This window comes from Puntigrus tetrazona, chromosome 17 (assembly GCF_018831695.1).
Source record: "Puntigrus tetrazona isolate hp1 chromosome 17, ASM1883169v1, whole genome shotgun sequence".
Lineage (NCBI taxonomy): Eukaryota > Metazoa > Chordata > Actinopteri > Cypriniformes > Cyprinidae > Puntigrus > Puntigrus tetrazona.
This window is the reverse complement of record NC_056715.1, coordinates 21,473,637-21,496,931: the sequence shown is the minus strand read 5'-3', so window position 1 is coordinate 21,496,931 and position 23,295 is coordinate 21,473,637. Positions and strand designations below refer to the sequence as shown.

Genomic DNA, 23,295 nt, shown 5'->3' with positions numbered 1-23,295 from the left:
TCCTTGGCAGATATGGGGTTTCTAGAGTATCGTGGTTCTCTGTCTGAGCCCAGTTTAGCAGTGAATGGTGCCACCTCACTACTCTCCTGAAGAATGCGGCGGTTTTCTTCCTGGTAGCGATTAGGTCTCTCTCCTGTGAGGTCATAAACAACAAGTGGCTGTTTGGTTCGACTTGGGGCCGACTCAAGGGTGACTGGGCAGTAAGTCTGCCCATTTTTGCCTGCTGCTGTGCGGAGATGCTCCTGTTCGGACTTGAGGTGAGTGTGGAGGAGTGTGCTCTCGGTGATAGCTCTTCTATCCAGCTCTCTAGAAACAAAAAGCAGGAATTAATGTGGGAAGAGAGTTTTTCAGTAATTTAGATATAACTGACAGTGGACCATAGGAAATTAATTCAAAATTAATGCACGTAGTTAATGCCGGCTCAAGGTTGATAAAGTATGTTTTAATAATTTAACAGGCAGATCTTGTTTTAGACTACCATTACTAGCTTGTAATGTAGCGAAGTGGTATGAAAGTGTAGTGTTGTCAATAAGCAGCAACATCTGTCAGTTCATTACAAAGCAACAATGTTATTTAATTTAAGGTTATTTAAAATGATATGACGTGGGAAAAGCATGTAGGAGTTAGCTGAAAACTTACTCTGTGGTTTTGGAAGAGGGTGTGCAATGTTGAGTGTTCCTAGACGCTCTCTGAGGGTCCGCACTGGAGGGTCGGATGGGTAGTGGGGGTTGTAACCCTTGACCGTCTGCATTAGTAACAGTGGTGGGCTGAGAAATCCAAGGGCTTGGGGTGTTCTGTTACCAAAAAGATAAACATACAGTGTTTCATACAAATTTACAGGACCTGTTTTAGTTTGATAGAGAAATTAATCTGTATCTATCAAAGCTTAGGTAAATAATATGAAATAAAATGCGAAATAAAATTAAACAGTGTGCAATGTCAATCCCTTCTAATACAAGCGAATACTTTGTGTGTACACTTTCACACACACTGAGACACACAATCCTGTTTGTATCCATAGTACATGTAAAGATGAATAGTGATTTACAGATAACTCAAGGATGTCCTCCTGATAGCATATGAGTAGAAGGGGGCACTGCCTGGATGGCTTACTTTGAGTTCATCATTCTTTTCATTGCGTGCTGTAGCTTTCTTTTTAATTATCTTGTTCCCTAGTCTCCTGTCCACCTCTATTCAGCCTGTCACAATTCAAACAACCCACTGCAATATATGTCCATAATAACATAAACTGCCTCTTGATGCTTTATCTTGGCTTAAAAACTAATCCAGACAATATTACACAATCGTCACTGACTTGCATGGCAGCCTTATAAAATCCAGATGAGCCAGCATAATACCCACAATGTCTACAGCAGAATTAGCAGAAAGGGAGCTCTTTTCCATTATGCACACCTCAGGGGATATGCTCTGCCTTTGTCTAGACTTCTCCCTGACAATCTGAGGTATAGCTATGATCTCATAAGTACTGTAAGAATCACACAAATATCATTAACTGTATACATAACACATGAATAATACAAAGTATTTGCTACCAATACAACTTATCTTGACTGAAAAAAACTTAAAGGGATAGTTTACATAAAAAATTTAAATGCTGGTATTATTAATCACCCTCATGTTGTTTCAAAGCCGTAAGACCTTCGTTCATCTTGACATTGATAATAATAGTCCATGTGACATCAGTGCTTCAACAATAATTTCATGAAGCTACAAGAATACTTTTTGTGCACCAAAATTTTTTTTATAATAATAATTCAATAATTATTAATTTCCACATCAGTCTCATGTGCATTCCTCTGTTTGAAAAAAAGCCTATCACCTATTCACATCTACAGATAATACAGTGTCCGATACTGCATGTTTTTGGATTGTGCGATGAACTGAAGCACCTGGCTACATAGTGAGCCACTGGAGTCATAGGAGCCCTCAAACCCAGTTTCCCTACAAGCTCTTTATATGTAAGAGCAACAAACTCTACACCACAGCTCCTATCAGGATTAATATCTTAACTGACTCCAGAATCTGGCATGTGCATGTTAGAGTTGTGTGAAACCACTTACACTCCTCACGCTGCTCTCAGAAATGCCAGCACCATCTGGGTGTGTCCATTTGGATGCTTGCAGGCCCAATCCAGGGTAGCTATGGGCTCCGTTGGGAAAAGGAGGCCACAAGAGAGGATAGAGACCAAGAGGTGCCAGAGGAGCTGCACCAGAGGTCTGGCCCAGGAGAGACGGGTTACCTGGAAGGGCTAAAGGATGATGGGGAAGTCCCAGGGCTCCGATACGAGGATGTCCAGACAAGAGTGCAGGAGGCAGGAGGGACGGGAGGAGGTGTGGATGAGGGATGGTTGAGTGAGGTGTGTTCAGGGAGCAGAGTGGAGGCTGGGAGTGGAGGGGAATGGGCGAGAGGTGTGCAGGGTGAGGGGAGGGACTCAGTAACTTGCTATGGGAGGAAGCAGGGGTAAGGCTGGGAGAGCTGGAGGAGGGAGAAGGGGTCTTAAGGTGATGTTTGGGGTTTGGGGGTGTGTGAGGGGGCTGAATGTAGGTGGGGTGGGCTTCAAGCTCTGTCCTGATTAGTGTAGGGTCTCTGTAGATAGTGAAGGGCTCCTTCCTGTCCACAATGAGGGGACTTCTGGTGGACTTGTCAGGAGTGGGAGTGCGATTAGGCGTACGTGAAGGAGAATGTGTTGGGGTTCTGGATCGGTTCGGGGTTGGAGAAGGGGTCTGAATCAGGACTGGAGTTGCGGAGCAGGTCACTTTGGGATTGGGTGCCATTTTAAGGCTGCTGTGAGTCCTGTCCATAGATTTAACCAAAGGAGCAGCGTCCTTCGACAGGCTGATCTCTAGAGATGCACTCTGCTTCTGCCTGGATGTCTCCTTTACAGTCTGAGGCTTAGATATGATCTCAGGAGAGGAACAAGGACTGGTGTGCATACTAGGCTTGTGGGCAGCTTCAAATGAAGGTCCATATTCTGCATTCACAGCTGCTGGAGAACAACTCTGTTTGGAATCTGCATCCTCTTTTTTGCAAGGTATGACTGGAGAACAAGATGGTGGTCCTCTAGACTCCTCTTCAACTGGGACTGCATTGTCACTGCTGCCTTGAGAATGGGGAAATTCTGACCTCCTGACCACTGATTGGTTAAACTCTGACCCCCTAGGCTCTGCGTGGGTGAACTCTGACCCTCTGACCTCTGGATCATTTGTTGTCATCTCGTGCTCAGCCTCTGCTCCTTCACACTCCAGAGGTGACGCATGTAGGAGCACACATGTGGCTTCCATAGAGACCAGCTGCTCACTCTCTTGGGATGCCAGAAGCGCAGACACAGCCTCTGAGTCCTCCCGAGATGCCCCCTCGCTCCTGTCCTCTATTTCTGTCATCCCTCCTTCACCTTTCTCTTCTGATTTCCCACCACTAATAAGAGCACCAGACTCCGGTGCATCTGTGTTCCTGAATGCTCCATTGCAGGATGCACTAGGGGAATCAGACAGAGAAGTTTTCCCCATTTTCTGAGTCTCACTCTCTCCTAATTGGTTCGGCGAGGGTTCCCCGCCTCTATGGGAGGGGTGAACCTCACAGTCCAATGGTCTCTTTGATGTGTAACGCTGTTTCAGCTGTCTCTTTGATCCTGAATCCGAGGATGAATCCTGTGCTCTGCAGCTGGAATTTTCGGAATCGCTGTTCTTTGATAGGTCGGACACACTGCCTGCTTTCAACCTCTTTAACCCACATCTATTCCTCTGCTTGTCATCTTTTTCCTCATCTTCTTTCCTCCTCTTTCTCTCACCATTACCGTTTTTAGATTTGGAAGAATCTAAAAATAACAGATCAATAGCACTGTTTTAGAAAAAGCTACACAATTACTGTACATGTAAGATTCTCATTAACACTTTGACAAAAATGGGAACTCTGTATCAAGCTAATGCCATATATCTGAATCCAGCTAAATGTAATTAAACACTGATAGAGCTCGTAATATCATTGTAACCATTATCCATGGCTACAGCTCACCTCTTGCCTCATCACTCCTCTTTTCAACCCTCATGCCTTCTTTTTCATCCTCTTCCATGCTGCAGTTGTGTGTACTCATCTCAGATTGCTGCTGCTCTGGCCTGGAGCTGCACACCTTCAGCAGAGAGACAGAGTGTGTTTTCTAACTAGAGGATGTAAAAGTATACTGCTGTGATGCATTTGGAATTGTTTCAAAGTCTCTACCTGGTCATTTGTAGTAGTGTGGTTTGATATGCTTCCTGTACCCTGGAAGCAGATTTAAAGAAGAGGTAATGAAGACAATACAAAGACAAGACACAAATTTTTACTTGCCATCTAAATGAGGACATACCAAGTAGTGCAATTACTATGTGCACACATATACAAAAATGAATGTCTTCACTTACAAGAAAAATTCTATTGATCTTGGTGATATGTGATTTGCGTTTTGAGTTGTCTCCCGTCAGCGAGGAGTGGGTCATATCGTCTAGCAACATCATCTGAACCAGCGATGGATCTACAGTTATCTCTCGAACCTTTTAAAGAGGAAAAAGCTTCATATAAAACATATAATCTTACTATACACAGCCTGATATACATGTGTGCTTATGTGGTTTCACCTGGTCAGTCATAACAGCTACAGTTCTGTTGTTCTGGTCGTGATGTGTGATGACTCCAGACAACCACTGGGTTTTGGACTCCTGTCTGAACACTTTCACTCTCAAGCCCTTTAGAGAACAAGCACCTGTCGCACAAATATCACACACCGCTCATTCTAATCCTCAAATGACCACTCAAATCAAATTATAAACACACTCATGACAAGTTTCTTAAATGAATCAAATTCTTATTTGAGCCAAGTCTAACCCATAAAATTAACAATATACAGTATGATGTGGCAGGATTCATATTATTGCACCAGTGCTTTATATTATTACACTAGTAAGGTAAACAAACTATGTAACTAGGCAGAAGAATAAGTTACAAATATTATTAATAAAATTTATTATTTATCAAACTTTATTGTATTTTTTCACATTTCTGTGACCATTTAACTATTTGCATTGTTTTCATCCTAAAAACTCTCAGTCTTGAAAATAATGCATAGCATCTTGCGGCTATTTGCCATCCTTATGTAAACTTGAATTAAATTAAAAAATGTGACTTTGATTCTACATGAACATCAAGAGAAATTTGTCTATAAATACCAGAAAAAAACAAGCCATGACAAAATCAATCATACATTGCAAGCACTGTTGTGCATTCACCACAAAATGAGTATATACTTTAATAAAACCTAAACCATTTCAACATGATCTCAAATACATATTTATTGGCTATGTAAACTTTTGTGATGGAACACACTTGTTTGTTCAGTGTTGGGGATGGTGTAATGGTGTTACGTAATTCAATTACAAAATAAATGCAAGTGTAATCTTTTACACTGTTAGACGTTATGTGTCCCAAATTCCATTGACTGCTTTAAAATATGAGACACCAATAGGAAACATGTTTTATTTCCTATTTGGGTTTATGTATATGCATTATATATTTTAAGCTTAATTATTTTTCGTTTTAATCGTTTTAAAAACGGCATCACACCTATTAAACTATTTCTTGTTATGATTTTAAATCTGTATTTAACCTAAGAAAGATCTCAAGAGTTTTACAATTATTACTGTAAGGCTAACCCTGTCTGTGTGAAAGTTATTAATGGCTAACTTGTACCTAACAGCTAACCCATTACATTTCCAAAGTAACTTTTCCAAAACTGTTTCTTCATTTGGATATCACAGTTTGAACATTCTTGTTTTCTTTACTGTCAAGATCCGAGGTAAATTATACATTGTCGCTTTCAATATAGTTATTTCAGTCCTGCACAATGATAATCAAACTATAATTAAACCCCTTTAAGATTATACAAAGCACATAATCAGCACCTGAAATTATCACTGTGATTAGACACGGTTTATATGTTCTTGTTCCCAGCTACAGTCACAGAAATTGAAACCATTTCTAAAGTAGAATCCACTGTTATTTGCTGTGTATAACTGTTGTGGCTGGTTAGGACAAAAACTGTGATTAACATAAAACATTTTATTTTGAGTTTCAGCATCTAGTGTAGGGCTAATGAGCTTGGGAGAATAATTGCTTATTTTGATTACTAATAATAAATGTCAACTTTTTCACAACAGTATCTTGTAACGTTCTGCAGTAGTATTTTTAACATGCGAGTGGCAAAGTCGAGCAGAAAGAAAATACTGAGCCAAGATGTTTGACATGAAGTCTTCAAACAATCAACTGAGAGTTGATCAGATTTTTTCAAACATCCTTATCAAAGGCAAACTAACAGAACAGATACCACAAACAAACCAAATCACAGGATCCTCACACAGATCAGCATTACACAGAAGAATGAAAGCAGAGAGAATGTGTGCTAGAATACCTTGCTGAAGAATGTTCTGGAATTGGTTTTGTTTGAGCCAGGCCTGGACCTGTTCCTGCAGAGACGGATCATCTCTCACAGCTGGATTTCCACCGTCCACTTCATCCTTTAACGGCAAAACAGCATAGCTTGAGACAAGTTCTGGTTTTCTTTCCTTTTTTTGAGGAGTGCTAAAAATTCGGATCTGTTATGATCACAGCGAAGGCTCCAAAAGACGAGATGAAGTTGAAGGAAAGCAACAGTTGCATACCAGACAGCTTCAGATGAGGGAGGGACGTCAGAGAGAGAGGCAGCACACACACACACACACACACACAGCATTACACATGGCATTACTCATCCATGTACACAATAGACACACCTCCTCACTGTACGCACACTCAAGACTGGAAATTACGTAACGGTAGTGCGCGAGGGATATTTAAGCTGAACTGCAGCTGAACTCCCAAAACCTCTGCCAGTTGCACGCACATACAGTGAAAAAACACGGGGAAATGCAGAGACTACATATCATTTCGAATAAATATTACATCACAAATCTTTCTGTCACTTCCATCCAGCATGCTACAAAGATCCCGAGTCCTGACATACACGTCTCACAGCACACTCCCACTCATTGACATTTTATGATGATTGAATATGAACGTATACGAAAAAGAAAATTATTGTGACTAATTAATACATAATACATTAAATAATATATTAATAAGTCAAATGTTTATCATTAAAATGCTAATCATTAAAACTGAATAAAAAAATAAAAATAAATAAATCGTATTTCTATATTTATTTAATTTATATATTTTATATAGGTTTTAAAAAAATCAGTAAATATATAATTATTTAAATGTATTATTAATTTATATATATATATATATATATATATATATATATATATATATATATATATATATAAAAATCATAAAATATTGTATTCATTAAAATATTGTGTTATGTTCTAATATATTATTAATACTAATTAATAAATGAAATCACTTTGAATTGAGCGCAGGAGTTAAGAAGATCCATTGACCTTTTTATTGTGGAAAAGGCAGTCCAATTCAATCGCTCTCTCTTTCTGTCCATTAGTCTTCATCTGGCTAGTCTAATGTCTCAGTCCAATTTCTCCTCTGTGACTCATATACAACTGACCCCTGAGTCTGCATCATCATCTTCCCCCTCTCCCCCTTTCTCTCGCTCACACACACACACACACACACACACACACACACACACACACACACACACCCACAGGTGTACGAGGCTCAGGTGCAGCGAAGAGTAATCTTTCACAGCAATGCTGTGAACTGTTCTGACTTCCAACTGACAGAAATAGCCAAACTAAAGAAACAAATGATGATATCACTGATTGTGCTTATGCTTATCCAGCATGACACACTTATGTGTGACAGAAACTGATCTTGATTTTTAGAGATGCACACCATGTCTGTATTGGCCTATGTTGTTATTTTTTACATTTGTCTGGATTACATTGATAAGGATGGAATCAGTGGCAGATATTATTATGTTTGCACATGCTGTTTCTATGTCATTTCTCAAAGGTATTTAAGGAATTTGTATCATGCAAAACCACATTTTCTTTTGCAATAAACAGTTAAAAGATCAGAGAAGCCTGTTCAATACACTCATTCATATGAAAGGCACATCAGCAAATAACGACCCATTGAATTCGGTGTCAGAAAAGGTGAAAAATGGTCAAGAAAAGCTTGTCGAAACACTAAGTTTATATATTTCTCTAAATGACAATATATGTGAAGAATTTTCAGAGTTGGTAAATAAACATAAAATGATAATTTGAAGCATCATCTCCGTTATGTCATCCAAAAGGTTTATAATGTATTTTTAAGCTTTGTCAGCTTTAAAGATCTCTTTGATTAGTTTGTTCTTTTTTTAATAAGCAAACTTAATGCCAGTAATTGCTTGAGTATTTTACTATGTTTAAGCCCATATAACGTTTTAAATGGTATAAGAAAAGTAGTTATTATTTCAAGAGGACAAAATATGTGGATAAAAAAAGGGCCTTCTGTGACTGTTAAACTTCAAAAAGCTCTGACTTAAATGTGAGTGCTGCAGATATTAAAGTAAAACACTGCGCTGTTGTACACCCTACAGGCTTGTGGTTTTAAACAGTTTGCAATCAATGAATGGTCTTGTACAATCAATGAACAGCGACGTATGCCAAACCATTGCTTACGATCAACTATGTTCACATCATACCCACAAACTTCTAGTCTTTTGGATTTTTTCACGGTTCTAATAATACACAGCTGCTTTGTATATACTGTATTTCTGCTGTTTTATAATCACCACCTACTGTCAAGAGAGAGAATTAGAATTTTTAATCACACATTTTAAATACATATAAACATATAAAGTCATTGTTTTAACTCATACCTTTTTTTTAATGTTTAAAGGCTGGCATGAGGTTTAAAGTCTTATTATCTGAACTCTAAGGTTATCTAAATCATAATTTTTACAGTGTGTGGTATCAATAGGTATAAGATATATATATATATCAGCTGAGATGCAACTATTTGAAAGGCTGTAATTTGGGGGTTTGCAAAAAAATTTAAATATTAAAAAACTTTTCCAAATGAAGTTTTAAGCAATGCATATTACTATTTAAAAATTAAGATTTGGTGTATACAATTTACAAAATATCATGTTCCATGAAGATATTTATATCAAATATACCTATGCCACTTATGACAGGTTTTGTGTTCCAGGGTCACATATTGTGTGATACATATTGTTATCATAAATCAAAAGCTACTTATACAGTAATGTAAGACTTTGGTCATTCCACCCTTAAACATTATTAACAAGTGCTCACCGCATTGAGGCAACGGGATCTGCTGCTGCCCAGCTGTGTGAGTGCGATCAACGTGTGTGTGTGTGTAAAGAGTTCTAATAATATCAGTGTGTGTGTGTGTGTGTGTGTGTGTGAAAGAGAGAGCGAGCGGCCATCTCTGATTACTATCTGCCCTTGCATAGCAAACATAAGGCGATGTGTGTGTGTGTGTGTGTGTGTGTAAGTGAGCAGACTGCATGAGAGAGGGAATGAGAGAGAAGGAGAGCAGGACGGAGAGAGAAGTGTGTGTGTCTCTGTGTGTGTGTGTGTGTGTGTATTACTCATCCGTGCTTCAGTTCTCAGGACGAAGGGAAGACATGATTTATTCATTTACCCGCAGGCAGGTTTTGATCTCTCTCTCTCTCTCTCTCTCTCTCTCTCTCTCTCTCTCTGCTCTCTGGCTCAGACTGTCTTTCTTGTCTCACTCACACAAACATACACAGTCTCTCTCTCTCCCCCGCTGTTTCTGTGCCTCTCTCACCTCACACTCTATTTCTCTCTTTGACAAACACACACACACATACACACACACACACAGCTCTGCTTCACCGGCCTTTAGGAGGAGGGGTAGTGAATGGAGGAGAAATGAGAGAGGAGATAATAAGACAGGGGGATGAGGGAGGTGTGATTGGAGAGAGCGTTATGTGGGCAGGATGAAGGGCAAATTGAGCTAACGATGATGGTAAGGTTAATTAGTGTTAATTAGCGTGTTACAGCGTGGCTTTCTTTGATTGGTGGGCTGCTTTCCTGCTTTTAAAGTTCTCTAAACAAGCCGAAATTCACTCACTCCATCGATCAAGACAAACAAATATACAAGCACACGCACACATAGTCAAACTTGCTCTCAAAACAAAAGCATCTCTGCGTTTCCCTCATACATATGGAGCGCACAAACATGATCGCCATCTCATTAACTCCTAAGCATACACGCATAAACAAACAAGCTCTAAACCTGACAGAGCACGTACACACACACCTCAGCTGACCAAAGCCCATGAGAAATGAGATGAACGCGGTGACTCAAACGCACTCTAGAGGACGCGTGACGCACCGCGGGACAGAACGAGCACGACAGTGAGAAAATCTATTACAAATGCATTTCATTGACTCTGTTTATTCTTTTATCTAATTTGGATATTTTAACTACAGATTGTCTGTCACTGCGAAGGCTGGGTTAGCGTTCCTATCTGTCTTTATGACGGCTGAGTCACTCACAAGAGCATCAAATTATCTCCATTTACAGTGTTAATACTGAATCTTGGTCTTAAATATTCCAGGTAAAAATATATTGTTGTATGATGCTAACAATACCAAGAGTCTGATAAAGAATGCATGAGCTGATATTGAATGCAGAGTCGCTTTGGATGTAAGCATCTACCAGCTGCATATGTAATGAAATGGAAAGTGAAGCTTTATTAACAACATGCATGACATTCTGTTGACCGCCAAAGGCAATCATTTAAACTCGTGCCTCAGAGTGTAAAAATGCAGAGATGTGTTGACAGTTATGCCCTTACTATATACGGGGTTAAGAATACGATACTTAAGCTTATCTTTAACTTAACCCTGTAATATTCCTTTAGTTTGTATGATTCATGTTATTACAAACCTTTTCATTACTCAAAAGCTAGTATATAATTTTAGAGTGCGTGACTTCAAAGTAACCAGGTTTAATGATAATCCATTATACAACAGTTTAATATTTTTAAGAACGCAATTAAAAAAAAAACATTAAAAACTGACAGTGCTACAGTACATGTATGCGTTAAATGTATATCTAATTTAAAATTAAAATGTAATAAATGTTATGCCTTTGTACTTTCTATTTTTCAAAGAATCCTGAAGAATATTTAGCATGATTTTTACAAAAATATTAAGCAGTCGTATTCAAGCATAGTAATAGGAATTTTTGGGGGGCGCCAAATCAGCATGCTATAATGATTTCAACAGAACTGTGTGACCGGCAAACATGGATTAATGATGCTGAAAGTTTAACTTTGCCATCACATGAACAAATTACATTTTAAACTATATTTAAAAAGTCATTACAGTAAAGCCTACTAATTATAATGTCTGGTATTAATGTGTTTTTGACCAAAAATGCTGCTTTTGCAAAGTGTGTGGCACTTCACAGGCAGTGGCTGTCTAAAGAAAAACGAAAGAAAAAGGGCCAACCAAGAAAAAGTACATTATATTAATCACTAACATCATACATCCTATGGATTTGTATAAAAAAATAAATTGTGACAGTTATAGTAGACAACGAAATCCAAATCAGCTCTGACGGATGCTAAGGTTGTATCTCTATTTTTAGAAACCGAAATGCATGGTTGCGTTTAGTCATCAGCCACGGTTTAGTTTTGAGGTTTAGTGGTTTAATACCAGTTTCAATCAATCAAAGTTGTGTTTGATCTTTTCTACGTTCTACAGGATGTGAGGTGAGACGAAACATGCTGCTGCTGTGAGAGAGACAGACAGGATGGGCTGATAGAGTCGTACGAAGAGTGAGATGACCTCAGTCTAGTGCACAGCCAAAGCATCACCACGGCAACATGTGCAAGAGAGACATCGGGCTGATCCAACTATTGCATCAGGAAGAGAGAGATGGGGGGGAGAGAGAGAGAGAGAAACAGAGAGGAGGAGGAGGAGGGGGAAAACAGACATACAGATTATTGAAAAGGATGAGCTAGTATGTTTGTAGCAGCTTGTGTTTACGTATGTGCAGAGAAAAATCATAACTGTAGAGAGCATGAAGAGAACAAACAAGCTTGTGCTCCTTCCTCCGGCGAGAAGAGCCACACACACACATTAGGAGAGAGAGATACAGAGGGTTAGAAATAGATGATGCCGAAAAGTGCTCCATTGAATTCAAATTTGAGAGTAGAGAGAGAGGGAAAGAGAGGGAGATGTGCATGTTTGAGAGAGGAGAGACAGAAAGGCTTGATTGAGAGGGACAGAGAGAGAGAGAGAGAGAGAGAGAGAGAGGTGTAGAGGGAGGGTGATGAAGTAGATGAGATAATGACAAACAGAGGAGAGCGAGTGAGAGAGGAAGGGTAGAGTCGCAGACTGACACACGCAGAAAGAGTGCTCATAAAAATCAATGCAGGAGTCTGAAGACCTGTCCTTCAGTAAGAGAAGAACTACAAGTGCTGGATCAGAGACAGAGAGAGAGGCGCTCTCGCAGCTTAAATAAGAAAAGCTGCAGTATATCACTGACAGATGAACAGAAATATCTACAAAGCAGATCACAGATTTCACTAAACGTAATTTAAAGCTGAAGACAGCGATTTTTTTTTTCTGTTGAAACAGTTCCTCCTATGCTTTACTGACACAGCACTTCAGCTACTGGCGTGAGTTTGGGGTAAAACTGCCTGATTCCTGGACTGATGCAGCAGACTGAGGAAGTGTTCATGAAGAAACTGCTTTTAAAATCAGATCTTTGATCATATATGAAACAAGTGGCACAGGAATGACAAACTAACTTAAACTGAATGAGAGCATTTGTCCATATTTCCATATGAACACGCTGTATATGCATATACATCCTAATTGACTGATTAGTTAGTTTTAGTAAATTGGATAGATAAGTGAAAGTTGGATCAATACAGTTGGATAAAAATTGGATCAATAAATCAATAGAGATGAGTGGCATACAACAGCATTGCAATATATGAGTTGGGTATAACAGAACAAAACAAAACAGTAGAACAGAATAGAACATACAGCATAAAGAACAGCGTAGAATATAGTAAAATAGAATAGAATGATAAAAGATAGTAGAATAAACATGGGAAAGTGTAGCACAGTAAAATAAAACAATAGAAGAGTGTAATATCCAGTAGTGTGGAGTATATACACATATATAAAATGAAAATGATATGTATAAATTATGCATACATGTGAAAATACTAGTGTTCTAATAATTCTGAACATACAAACATATAAAAAGCTGCCAATACAGCTATTGCCCCTGATAATCCTGCAGAGCATTATAAAAGGCTGTTTCATATTAGTATATTTATGATTTATTGAGTTTCTTTTACTACCATCATTACAAGTTCGTGAGCTAATTATTATTTGAAGGTTTAATAACACTATATTTAAGTGAAAAAGCGGATAAAAGTGAAAACATAAATGAAATGAAAAACTTTTGAATGTGTGTGAAACAGAGATGGAAAGCAGCTTTTCTTTTACACACACACACACAGAGTGAAGTCTGTGATCGTGTGTGTGTGTGTAGACTGAGGGTGGCTGACTCACATGCGAGTGTCTTTCTCACCACAGCCTCAAAAGGGAAAGTGTTCCACAGAGCCTAATGGAAACCACTCTGCCTGCTTTTCCCTTCAGTAAACCTCTCCCCCTTCTCTCACTTACTTCAGTCTATCTCTGTCATACACAAGAACACACACTCACTCACGCAGGCAAACACACTGTTTGGTGCTTCCTAAAAACAGCTGCACTGTTCCCATTTCAGCTTAACAGGTCAACAGTGCTTAACCCTTCCCTCTACACACACACACACACACACACACACATCCTCTCATTACTTGTTCACTTGCATACTTTCTCACACACACACACACACACACACACACCCTCCACTGGCCCCTTAACATGTGCTAAGTAAAAACACAGCTTTGAGTTGTCAAGGAAACAGCAATAAATACACACAGCCCTCTGTCCATGCTCCATTTTCCCTGATAGATCTCTCTCACACTTTCTCTCCACCTTTATCTCTTTCTGTCTCTGTCCTTCTCTCTCTCTCTCTCTCTCTCTCTCTTTCTCTCTCAGGCTGCTCAGTAATTCACTCACGTCTCAGAGCTCAACATTCAGAGCTGTGGGTAATAGAGCAGTGGAGAGAAACACAGTATAGTAAGTAGAGCAAAGAGTAAAGTTGAACATAAAGGGAACAGAATAGAATAGATGAGAGTAGTACAAAGAATAAAGTAGAACAGAGTAGAATGCAGCAGCATTGAATAGTACAGAGAAGAACAGACGAATGTGAAAAATAACAGTGGAGTTGAGTACAGTAGGTTAGAATGGGACAGAGTAGAGTGTAGCACAGAATTTAAAACAACAGAGTGTAGCACATATAGACCAGAATAGAACAAAGCAAAGTGGGGTAAAACAATTAATAATGTGAAGTAGAATAGAACATGATAGAATAATATAGTAGATTAAAGTAGAACAGAATAGACTGAACTAAAACAGAACTGAACAGAACAGAGAATAGAGTGGAGTACAGTAAAAAGTAAAAAAGTACAGCGTAGTAATAATATAGCAAGGCAGCATAAAATATAGCGTGTTAAAACGGAATAGTAAAACAATATGATAAAAATAGGCAAATGGAGAGCAGTAGAATAACATAAAAGTGTAAAGTACAATGTGTTGTAGAATATAATAAAATAGAGTATAGCAGAATGAAGTGCATTACAATATAAAAGAGTGCAACAATAAAATAGCAAAATGTGGGCGAGAAAATAGAGTAGAATGTAACAGTGGAGTACAGTAGAATTGAAAATAACAGAACAGAATAAAAAGAACAGAGCAGATTGGAGAAAAGCAGAATAGATAGACTATAGGAAGAACTGAACAGAAAAAAATAAGTACAGATGAGTTCAAAATAGTGTACAAATAACATACTAAATATACTGTAACTGAATAAGAGAAGAATTAAATAACAGTTGACATTAAATAACATTAAGTACAGAATAGCATGAATGGTACAAACAAGCCTGTGCCACAAAAAAATGAGTAAAGTACAGTTGAACCGATTTAGAATGGAACTGAATGATAGAGTAGAATAGAACAGAAAAGAGTATAGTAGAGTAGAGTAGAGTAGAACCGAACGTGGGATCAGAGTTAGAGAAGGTTTGTGGTTTAGAGGCTGTTCCTCACAGAATTTACAGAACTGCAGCATTCAGAACACATCAGTGTCATGTGCCTGTGCTTTATCTCTCTCTCTCTCTCTAATGCTTTCCCTCCCTCTGCCTTGTGTTTCTTTCTCACAGCCTCAGTTCCCCTCCACACACACACACACACACACACACACTCAGATGAAAGAGAGGGGTCTCTCTTTTATCATCCATCCACAGGCATCAGAGACCGGGAGTGATGAAATGATGCAGTGGTGTGTGTGTGTGTGTGTGAAACACACACACACACACACACACACACACACACACACACACACACACACACACACACACACACACAGCTCACAATGAATGTAAACAGTTTTACGCAGAGGGCTACAGTCCTGTGTGTCATAGTGTCTTCTCCTGCACTAAATTATATGATTGCGCCATGTGATTATGATAAACAAACACGGCCTGCAGGAGTATGTAAAGAGTGAGGAGCATGTGTCTACGGCTAATTACACCGCCCTTACAAAAACACACACTCGCACACTGCTGAATTCACTGTGAGACAAACTAAGAGAGTATTATTCCATGCTCTGATCATTAAGGTATGAAATAACTATGAAATATGCCTTATTTCATAGTTATTTTTCCGTTTTTGAAAGAAAGGATGTACTAAATTAATCAAAACTGACAGTAAAGATGTTCACATAGCTACAAAAATGATTTCCAATAAATGCTGTTTCTTTAGATTCCACAAAAATATAAAGCTGCACAACTGTTTTGTAAGAAGGAGCAAGATTTTTTTTTTTGTTATTTGTAATTTCCATCACAGTAATAAACTACATTGTAAACTGTATTAAAATGTACTCTATTTTTAATAATTAATAATAAAAAAATAATTAATTTAATTTAAATGGAGTCTTGGTGAGCATAAAAATCTTACCAACTTGAAACTTTGTTACTTTTGTTAAATGTTATTGTACACTACTGAACATATTCTGAACAAACAGAACATACTCCATAAACCCTGCAAAAACACTGACGATATTCTATATATCAAACATACTATTAGCCTTACTTTGTACTGTGCTGTCTGCTCTGTTGGAGTTTGTAGTTCATATAGGAATATTATTATAAAAATCTACATTCCTGTGTTTACATCGTAATGCTATTCTCCAACAGTGTTTCCCCAGGAAAGCCACATTTAAATTGACTTTCAGCCGTTTAGTGAATAGAAATCTCATTATTCAACAAGTTTTAGCACTTTTTTTTTCATTGCCATAGGATGAAACTGTAATTAAACAGACTGTCTGGGACATACACTCCTAAAGGCGCTTTCGCGAACACAAACCGGCGCTACAAAAACAGACTAATTAAACCAGTAATGACTAAGAAATGTCATCATACATCACACTTTTATGAGGAGGTCTGAGAAAGCAACGACACAAATCATATCTTCAGCAAAAAAATTTTAACACCTAGAGCAACAGAGAGAGCCTGAACATGGCCGTTTATTAAATATGGTGTTGACGGTAAATAAAATTCACTCTATTATTTTTCCCGTGCACACAGTATAGGGACATGAGAAAAGGCTGAGTGAATTATTTAATGCTTTAAAACATCAGTGTATCTTTTTCATTACATTTAAGGTTCTTATACTGATATTTTATGGATGCATTTCTTTCATGTCATAAAACACTTAACGTCTAAAAAGATCAACAGCTCACAGACTTCCATTAATGACTTGAACTTAGAAGAAAACTTCTTTCTAAACTCTACATTTTACCAAAACTTTTCATGTGCGGTGCACTATAATTTAATCGCACTGTAATTTAATGAATGTCAATCATACGTAGTTCCACAAATGCGCTAACAAAACACCCCCACACACACACACACACACATGAATGTGAATAAGAATAACTTGCGCACACACCTCAAACGGCTGGAGCTCCTCCTGGTCTGTGTAGAACTCTAGCTGTCTGTCAGAGACGAACTCCACCACTGTCCAGCCTCCCACGCATGACTGACCAATCAGAGGCCGGAATCTCTGTAAAGTAAATATCACAATCAGTCTCAACACTTCATCAGAAGGCAAATTCATCACAAAGTTTTCAAGATGTAACCGTTCATTTAAAACAACATTGTAAAGGTTTTTTTTTAAAGGTATTCTTTACAATCACAAATGACATTTTGGGGAGTCGCGCCACAAGATATTTTACAAAAATAGAGTTAATGGTATTTCAGTTTTGACACAAAGTCTTGAGGGCCTGCAGGCATGAGGTCCTTCCTTTGACAGAATTACTCATTTTATCTTTTTTATGCTTGTCCATTTAACCACTGTACTTTTGGGTTTTGGGTCTTTTTGTTCCCTTTTAAAATCAGCACATTAGAACTATTCCTGAAGGATGGTGTAACCCTGATATAGCTGTTGAGAATTCAGTTGAATAAATTACATTTTAATATATATCAAAATAGAAATCAGTTATTTTAAATCTGTAATAATATTTCAGAAAACTACTTTTTTTTACGTTTTTAATAAATAAATGCACATTCTGAAATCTTACTAACGGCAAACTTTTGAACAAAATATTGATGCTATTTTTCTTTGATGTAGAAGTTTAAGAGTTTAAGAATTTTTAGCAATTAAAAAATGTGCGTTATCAACCTATCCACTATATAGAAGTTAGCTGTGAATCACATATAGTACATACAGTAAGCATGTCAAACTGTTGAACTGACCACTGTGTGTGTGTGTGTGTGTGTGTGTGTGTGTGTGTGTGTGTGTGTGTGTGTGTGTGTGTGTGTGTGAGCAAATAACTTGTGAGGATTCAGTTAATCTTTCATTGATCAAGCCATATTCTCTATGCATGGTTTCTATTTATATAAATAGTAGGGCAGCACACTCAAAGTTTCCATGTCTGGCTGCCTGTTTCATGTGTGTGTGTGTGTGTGTGTGTGTGTGTGCGCGCTCATGTAAGTCAATGTGTATTATGCAACTCAACAACTTTCATGTCTCTGAGGCATGCTGAAGTGTAACCTAATCTACATGCAACCACAGTGTTATGGGATGTGTATCCTGTAGGTGTGTGTGGATCAGGTTTGGCCTACATTGTTTGGGCCAAAAGCCCAGCTGGCACAGAAAACAACTTAATAAACCTAATAAATAATGTCCTAATGAAAATGCAAAAAGCCTGGGGTTAGCTTTATGTCCGATGGAACAGAAAACATCATTAGCTGGATTTAAAAAAAGAAAAGAAAGTATATGTGTGTGCTTTTGCAGAGGCCTGATGCATGTGATAACCTGAGCCCAACATCAGTCATCCAAAACCTCAATTCACAAGTACTGTGTGCCAGTCTATGTATGTGTGTGTGTGTGTGTGTGACTCATAAACCATGAGCTGGAGGGTAAGGGGACAAACAGAACGCGTGTGAGCTATTTTTAGGCTATTTTTTGCAGAGCGCTCACACACGCTGCACACAGTTACACACGTTTACCGCACTGTGGTTTGAGACTCTGTTCTGTCAGAGAGAGGCAGACAGAGAGAAAGGACAAACAGTCAGGACAAATATTCTTTTGCAGAAACAGCATATCGACTATGACATCAATCTAGACACAGTAAACGCATTTAACACACGCAAACGCTAACAGATCTAATACAACCCTGAAACTAAATATTAATGAATAGACTCATTTAACGTACTACAGGCCTAATAAAATAACCCAAGGTGAAGTGATTGGCCAGGCTGATATTTAATCATTTTGTGATCGTTGGCATTGGCTTGTTATAAAAGAAGCAGTAGTCATTTCAGCTAGAAAATCATCAAAGAAGGTGCCACTTAGAAATCATCAATTAGTAATTATAAATGTGTTCCGAATATTTCATGAAAGAAATTAATACTTTCATTCAGCGAGCACACAATACACACATTTATAATGATATTATGAAGATGTTCGAAAGATTGAGTGACACTAAAACGCAAAGGTTGATGAAAAAATTCAGGAATAAGTTCACAGGAAGAAATTCTATTCAAAAAATAAACAGTGTCAAAGGTGTTCATTTCACTTCAGCTATTTTATAGCAGCATATATTGCCATCATATTGTCCTTCATCCATCCTCCAGTGCAGATAGAGTTGGCTATTAAAAATCCTAATCAGCCGATCACTATGAAAATCATTAATGCATTATGTAAGGTGTCCATGCAAGAATATACCAGTGTCTGGAGTGTGATAACACAAAGGCTGCAGCTAGCCATAAAACGAAGTCCAATCCTACTCTAATCATAAACTTAAATGAGATCCACTTCATCTTCAGTCAATGCATGTCTGTTTAATAACTTACAAGCCATTTCCTCCCATGCTGAAAAGTTTCCACTGACTTCTGTCATTTTGTGAGCTACTGATATCTTCTAACTCAGCCCTAAACGTACCCCTCACAAGTATGTGTAAAGACGGCAAACGTGTGAAGAACTTTTTTCGATTTGATGAGTCACACTTACAACATTAAGCTATTTTTTTTCTTTAAAATAAAGATCTCTCTTCAGTAGTCCCAATGTAACAGACAACACGATGAATACTAATTCATTTAGGTGCTTAAGGCATAAAAATGTGCGACACTTTTTTTAACCACCAAGTTATATGTAATATCTAATAAATAGTTGTCCTTAAAATGAAATATATCTTGAGAAATCACATGAGAAAGAAAAAACATATAGGTTTGGAACTACATGAGCAGATTATGACAGAATTTTATTCTATCCCTTCAAGTCTTAGCTAAGAACAATAAAGCTACAGCTCCAAGAAATGAATTCACACTTACATGAAAAAAGTCAATATAATATGTCAGAACAACAGAAATAGAGTCACCGTTTTGGAGAATTAGGTTACTATTTTATTTTTGTAACACTGTGGCAGAAACTAGGAATCTATAAGTGCTTTAAAAAGCCATTTTTCTCATGAGAACCGTTGACTGGTTTCCACAGTGTAGGTGATTTCGTGTTTTACGGCCCTTGTGGTGACATTTGATCACCGCAGTGTAGGCAAAACATGAACCACACACATCACATTCAACACAAGATCAAAATCTGGATCACAAACGCACACGTGATCAAACTCTGGAAGCCTCTTTTACAGTGATCACACACACACACGCACACACAAACTACTTTCCCCTCTCCCTCTGTCCTTTCATTTCTCTCTCTCTCTCACAAACACAATCTAGGTCACACACCTGCTGAAGCACGGCCATACACCCTCACTCTTGGCAGAGCACACAGTGTTGCCATGGTTTTAGTGTGTGTGTGTGTGTGTGTGTGTGTGTGGAACATTAAGACTTCATTAAGCCTTTAAAGCTGCTTGAGTCTGTCTCTACACATGCTTTGAGGGACAGAGAGTGTTTTTGTGTGTGTGAGGGAATGCATGAGCGTCTATATTCGCGTTTGAGACTGTTTATATTTTGTGTGAAGAAGGATGTGTGTATGTAATTAGAAACGTCTGCTCAGCACAAAGCCACATTTAGGAATACTTATTAAAATAGGTCAGAGTGCGTGTGCACGTACACACACACACACACACACACACACACACATACAAATACACAGAGGGACAATCAAACCCAAGCAGGAGTTGCTGCTGATTGAATAAACAGAGATAAAACAGAAACAGTTAGATGGTAAATGTCATATCAGTCCACACCCAATGACAGAGAGACAGACAGAGAGAGACGGACGCTGGGGAAAAACAGCGGTGTTAATCACTGACCCTTGGGCTATGACATACTGACACGTGTCTCACCACAGTAGCTGCTCTTTAACCCAAGCAGGATCAATTTCAGCTCGTCCCTTCTGTAAGTAACATGCGTATATCCACTCTTCTGCACTGAACTACTGTTCAACAGCAAAGAAAATCGCTTTTATATGCCGACTGTTTTACCACCGAAAGATAATTAAAAGGAGAACAGACAAAGACTTTTGAGAAGTCTACTCAGATTTGACTTCTGAGAAAAGACCCAGGAAACTCTCGTCTCTTCAAGAGTTTCAGAAGTACAATGTCTCATACTGTGGTCACGAGCTAGACATTTCAACTTTCAGTATCTATCATCAAATCCTCCAGAGACCATATTATCTATTCTAGCCATGCACCTGAATTTTATAGAGCTTCACATTTACTTTATATTTCACTTTTTAAGGAGACTGATCCACAAAATTTGATGTTTTAATGAATCACTGAGCTATGAAAGAGCGATATGTGAGCAATACTGTCCTCCGGAGTAGAACTAGTGCTCAAGAGCTTCTAAATGTTTCACAAGCTAGGCACAGAGTGCTTCTGAGTTGTCCTGCTCTGTTCTCTGCTCTCTTTGGGTAAACGTGACCTTTCGTGTCTGTTTTTCCCCTCTTGGCGAGACTGCAGCCGCAGAGCTTGTTCTGGATGAAGAACTGCCTCTGCTTTGAATTTCTGATGAAGAGATTCAGCTAATACTTTCTTTTTAGTGCTTGACTGCTTTCAAACTGCTCTAAATTAAGTGTTGAAATCCCTCCAAATTCAAGCTGTCTTTCATGAGAAAGCTTTCAGAATGGAAAAATGAGATTCATGTTTTATACCTTTATTTATCCGAGAGTAGTTTTTGCTAAAGAGAACCTAATTTGTCTACACACACACACACACACACACACACACACACACACACACACACACACACACACACACACACACACACACACACACACACACACACACACACACACACACACACACACATATATATATATATATACATACAGGGGTTAGACAATTAAACCGAAATGCCTGGTTTTCGACCACAACAATTCCTAAGTATGATGTAGGGCCTCCTTTTGAGGCCAATACAGCATCAGTTGGTCTTGGGAATGACATATACAAGTCTTGCACAGTGGCCAGAGGGATTCTGAGCCATTCTTCTTGCAGAATAGTGGCCAGGTCACTACATGATGCTGATAGAGGAAAACGTTTCCTGACTCGCTCATCCAAAACACCCCTCAACAATGACTCAATAATATTTAGACTGGTGAATGTGCAGGCCATGGGCCATGTTCAACTTCACTTCCATGGTCATCAAACCACTCACTCACCAGTCTTGCTGTGTGTATGGGTTTATTGTCATCCTGATACATGGCCACGCCTTCAGGATCAAATGTTTGAACTATTGGGTGCACATGGTTCTCCAGAATGGTTCGGTAGTCCTTGGCAGTGACGTGACGACATCCCCCATGCTTCAATCTTAGCATACAACAGTCTGGCAGATACGCTTCTTTGGGGCTTCTCCACACTGTAACTCTCCCGGATGTGAGAAAGACAGTGAAGGTGGACTTAGATTGAATGGATTAGAGAACAATACATGTTTTACATTGTCCCGCTGCTGGCACCTTTGAACCTGACGGTTGGCATTGGCACGACCAAAGGTTTGGCTATAGCAGCGCAGGCAGATATATTGACCCCGTGGAGCTCACGAAGGACAGTTTTGGTGGAAACAAGAGAGTTGAGGTGCACATTTAATTCTGCAGTGATTTGGGTAGCTGTGGTTTTATGTTTTTTGGATACAATCCGGGTTAGCACCTGGACATCCCTTTCAGACAGCTTCCTCTTGCGTCCACAGTTGCTCCTGTTGGATGTGGTTCATCCTTCTTGGTGGTATGCTGACATTACCCTGGATACCGTGGCTCTTGATAAATCACAAAGGCTTGCTGTCTGGGTCACATGACATGCACCAACAATTTGTCCTCTTTTGAACTCTGATATGTCACCCATAATGTTGTGTGCATTGCAATATTTCAGGCAAAACTGTGAACAATCAATGAAGATTGGCCACCAGGCTAGTCGAATTTAGCCATGAAACCTCCAACACTAAATTGTCCAGTGTTTCAGTTTCATTGTCCAAACCCTGTATGTACACATACACACACTAATCTTAAGTTATTTAAACGTCTTTTTAATGTCTAATATTTTATTTCAGGCTATTTCAAATCACAAATAATTTTACCTCTTGAATTTTAAAGCGACTTAATTAGTATGCAAAAAGTGCTTTTGGGTATTATTTGATTAAAATGCACCAGATCTGTTAAGAAG

The 23,295-nt window shown here is 38.6% G+C and overlaps 1 protein-coding gene across 1 annotated transcript in view; it reads right to left on the bottom strand.

Annotated features, from left to right (window-relative positions):
* jmjd1ca (jumonji domain containing 1Ca) overlaps positions 1-23,295 on the bottom strand; it is a 54,081-nt gene that overhangs the window by 10,584 nt on the left and 20,202 nt on the right. Inside the window, 9 exon segments of the mRNA XM_043262523.1 lie at positions 1-306; positions 640-794; positions 2,082-3,835; positions 4,033-4,147; positions 4,237-4,278; positions 4,419-4,547; positions 4,632-4,756; positions 6,458-6,563; positions 17,130-17,243. Of these exon segments, the coding sequence (XP_043118458.1) occupies positions 1-306; positions 640-794; positions 2,082-3,835; positions 4,033-4,147; positions 4,237-4,278; positions 4,419-4,547; positions 4,632-4,756; positions 6,458-6,563; positions 17,130-17,243 (2,846 nt within the window).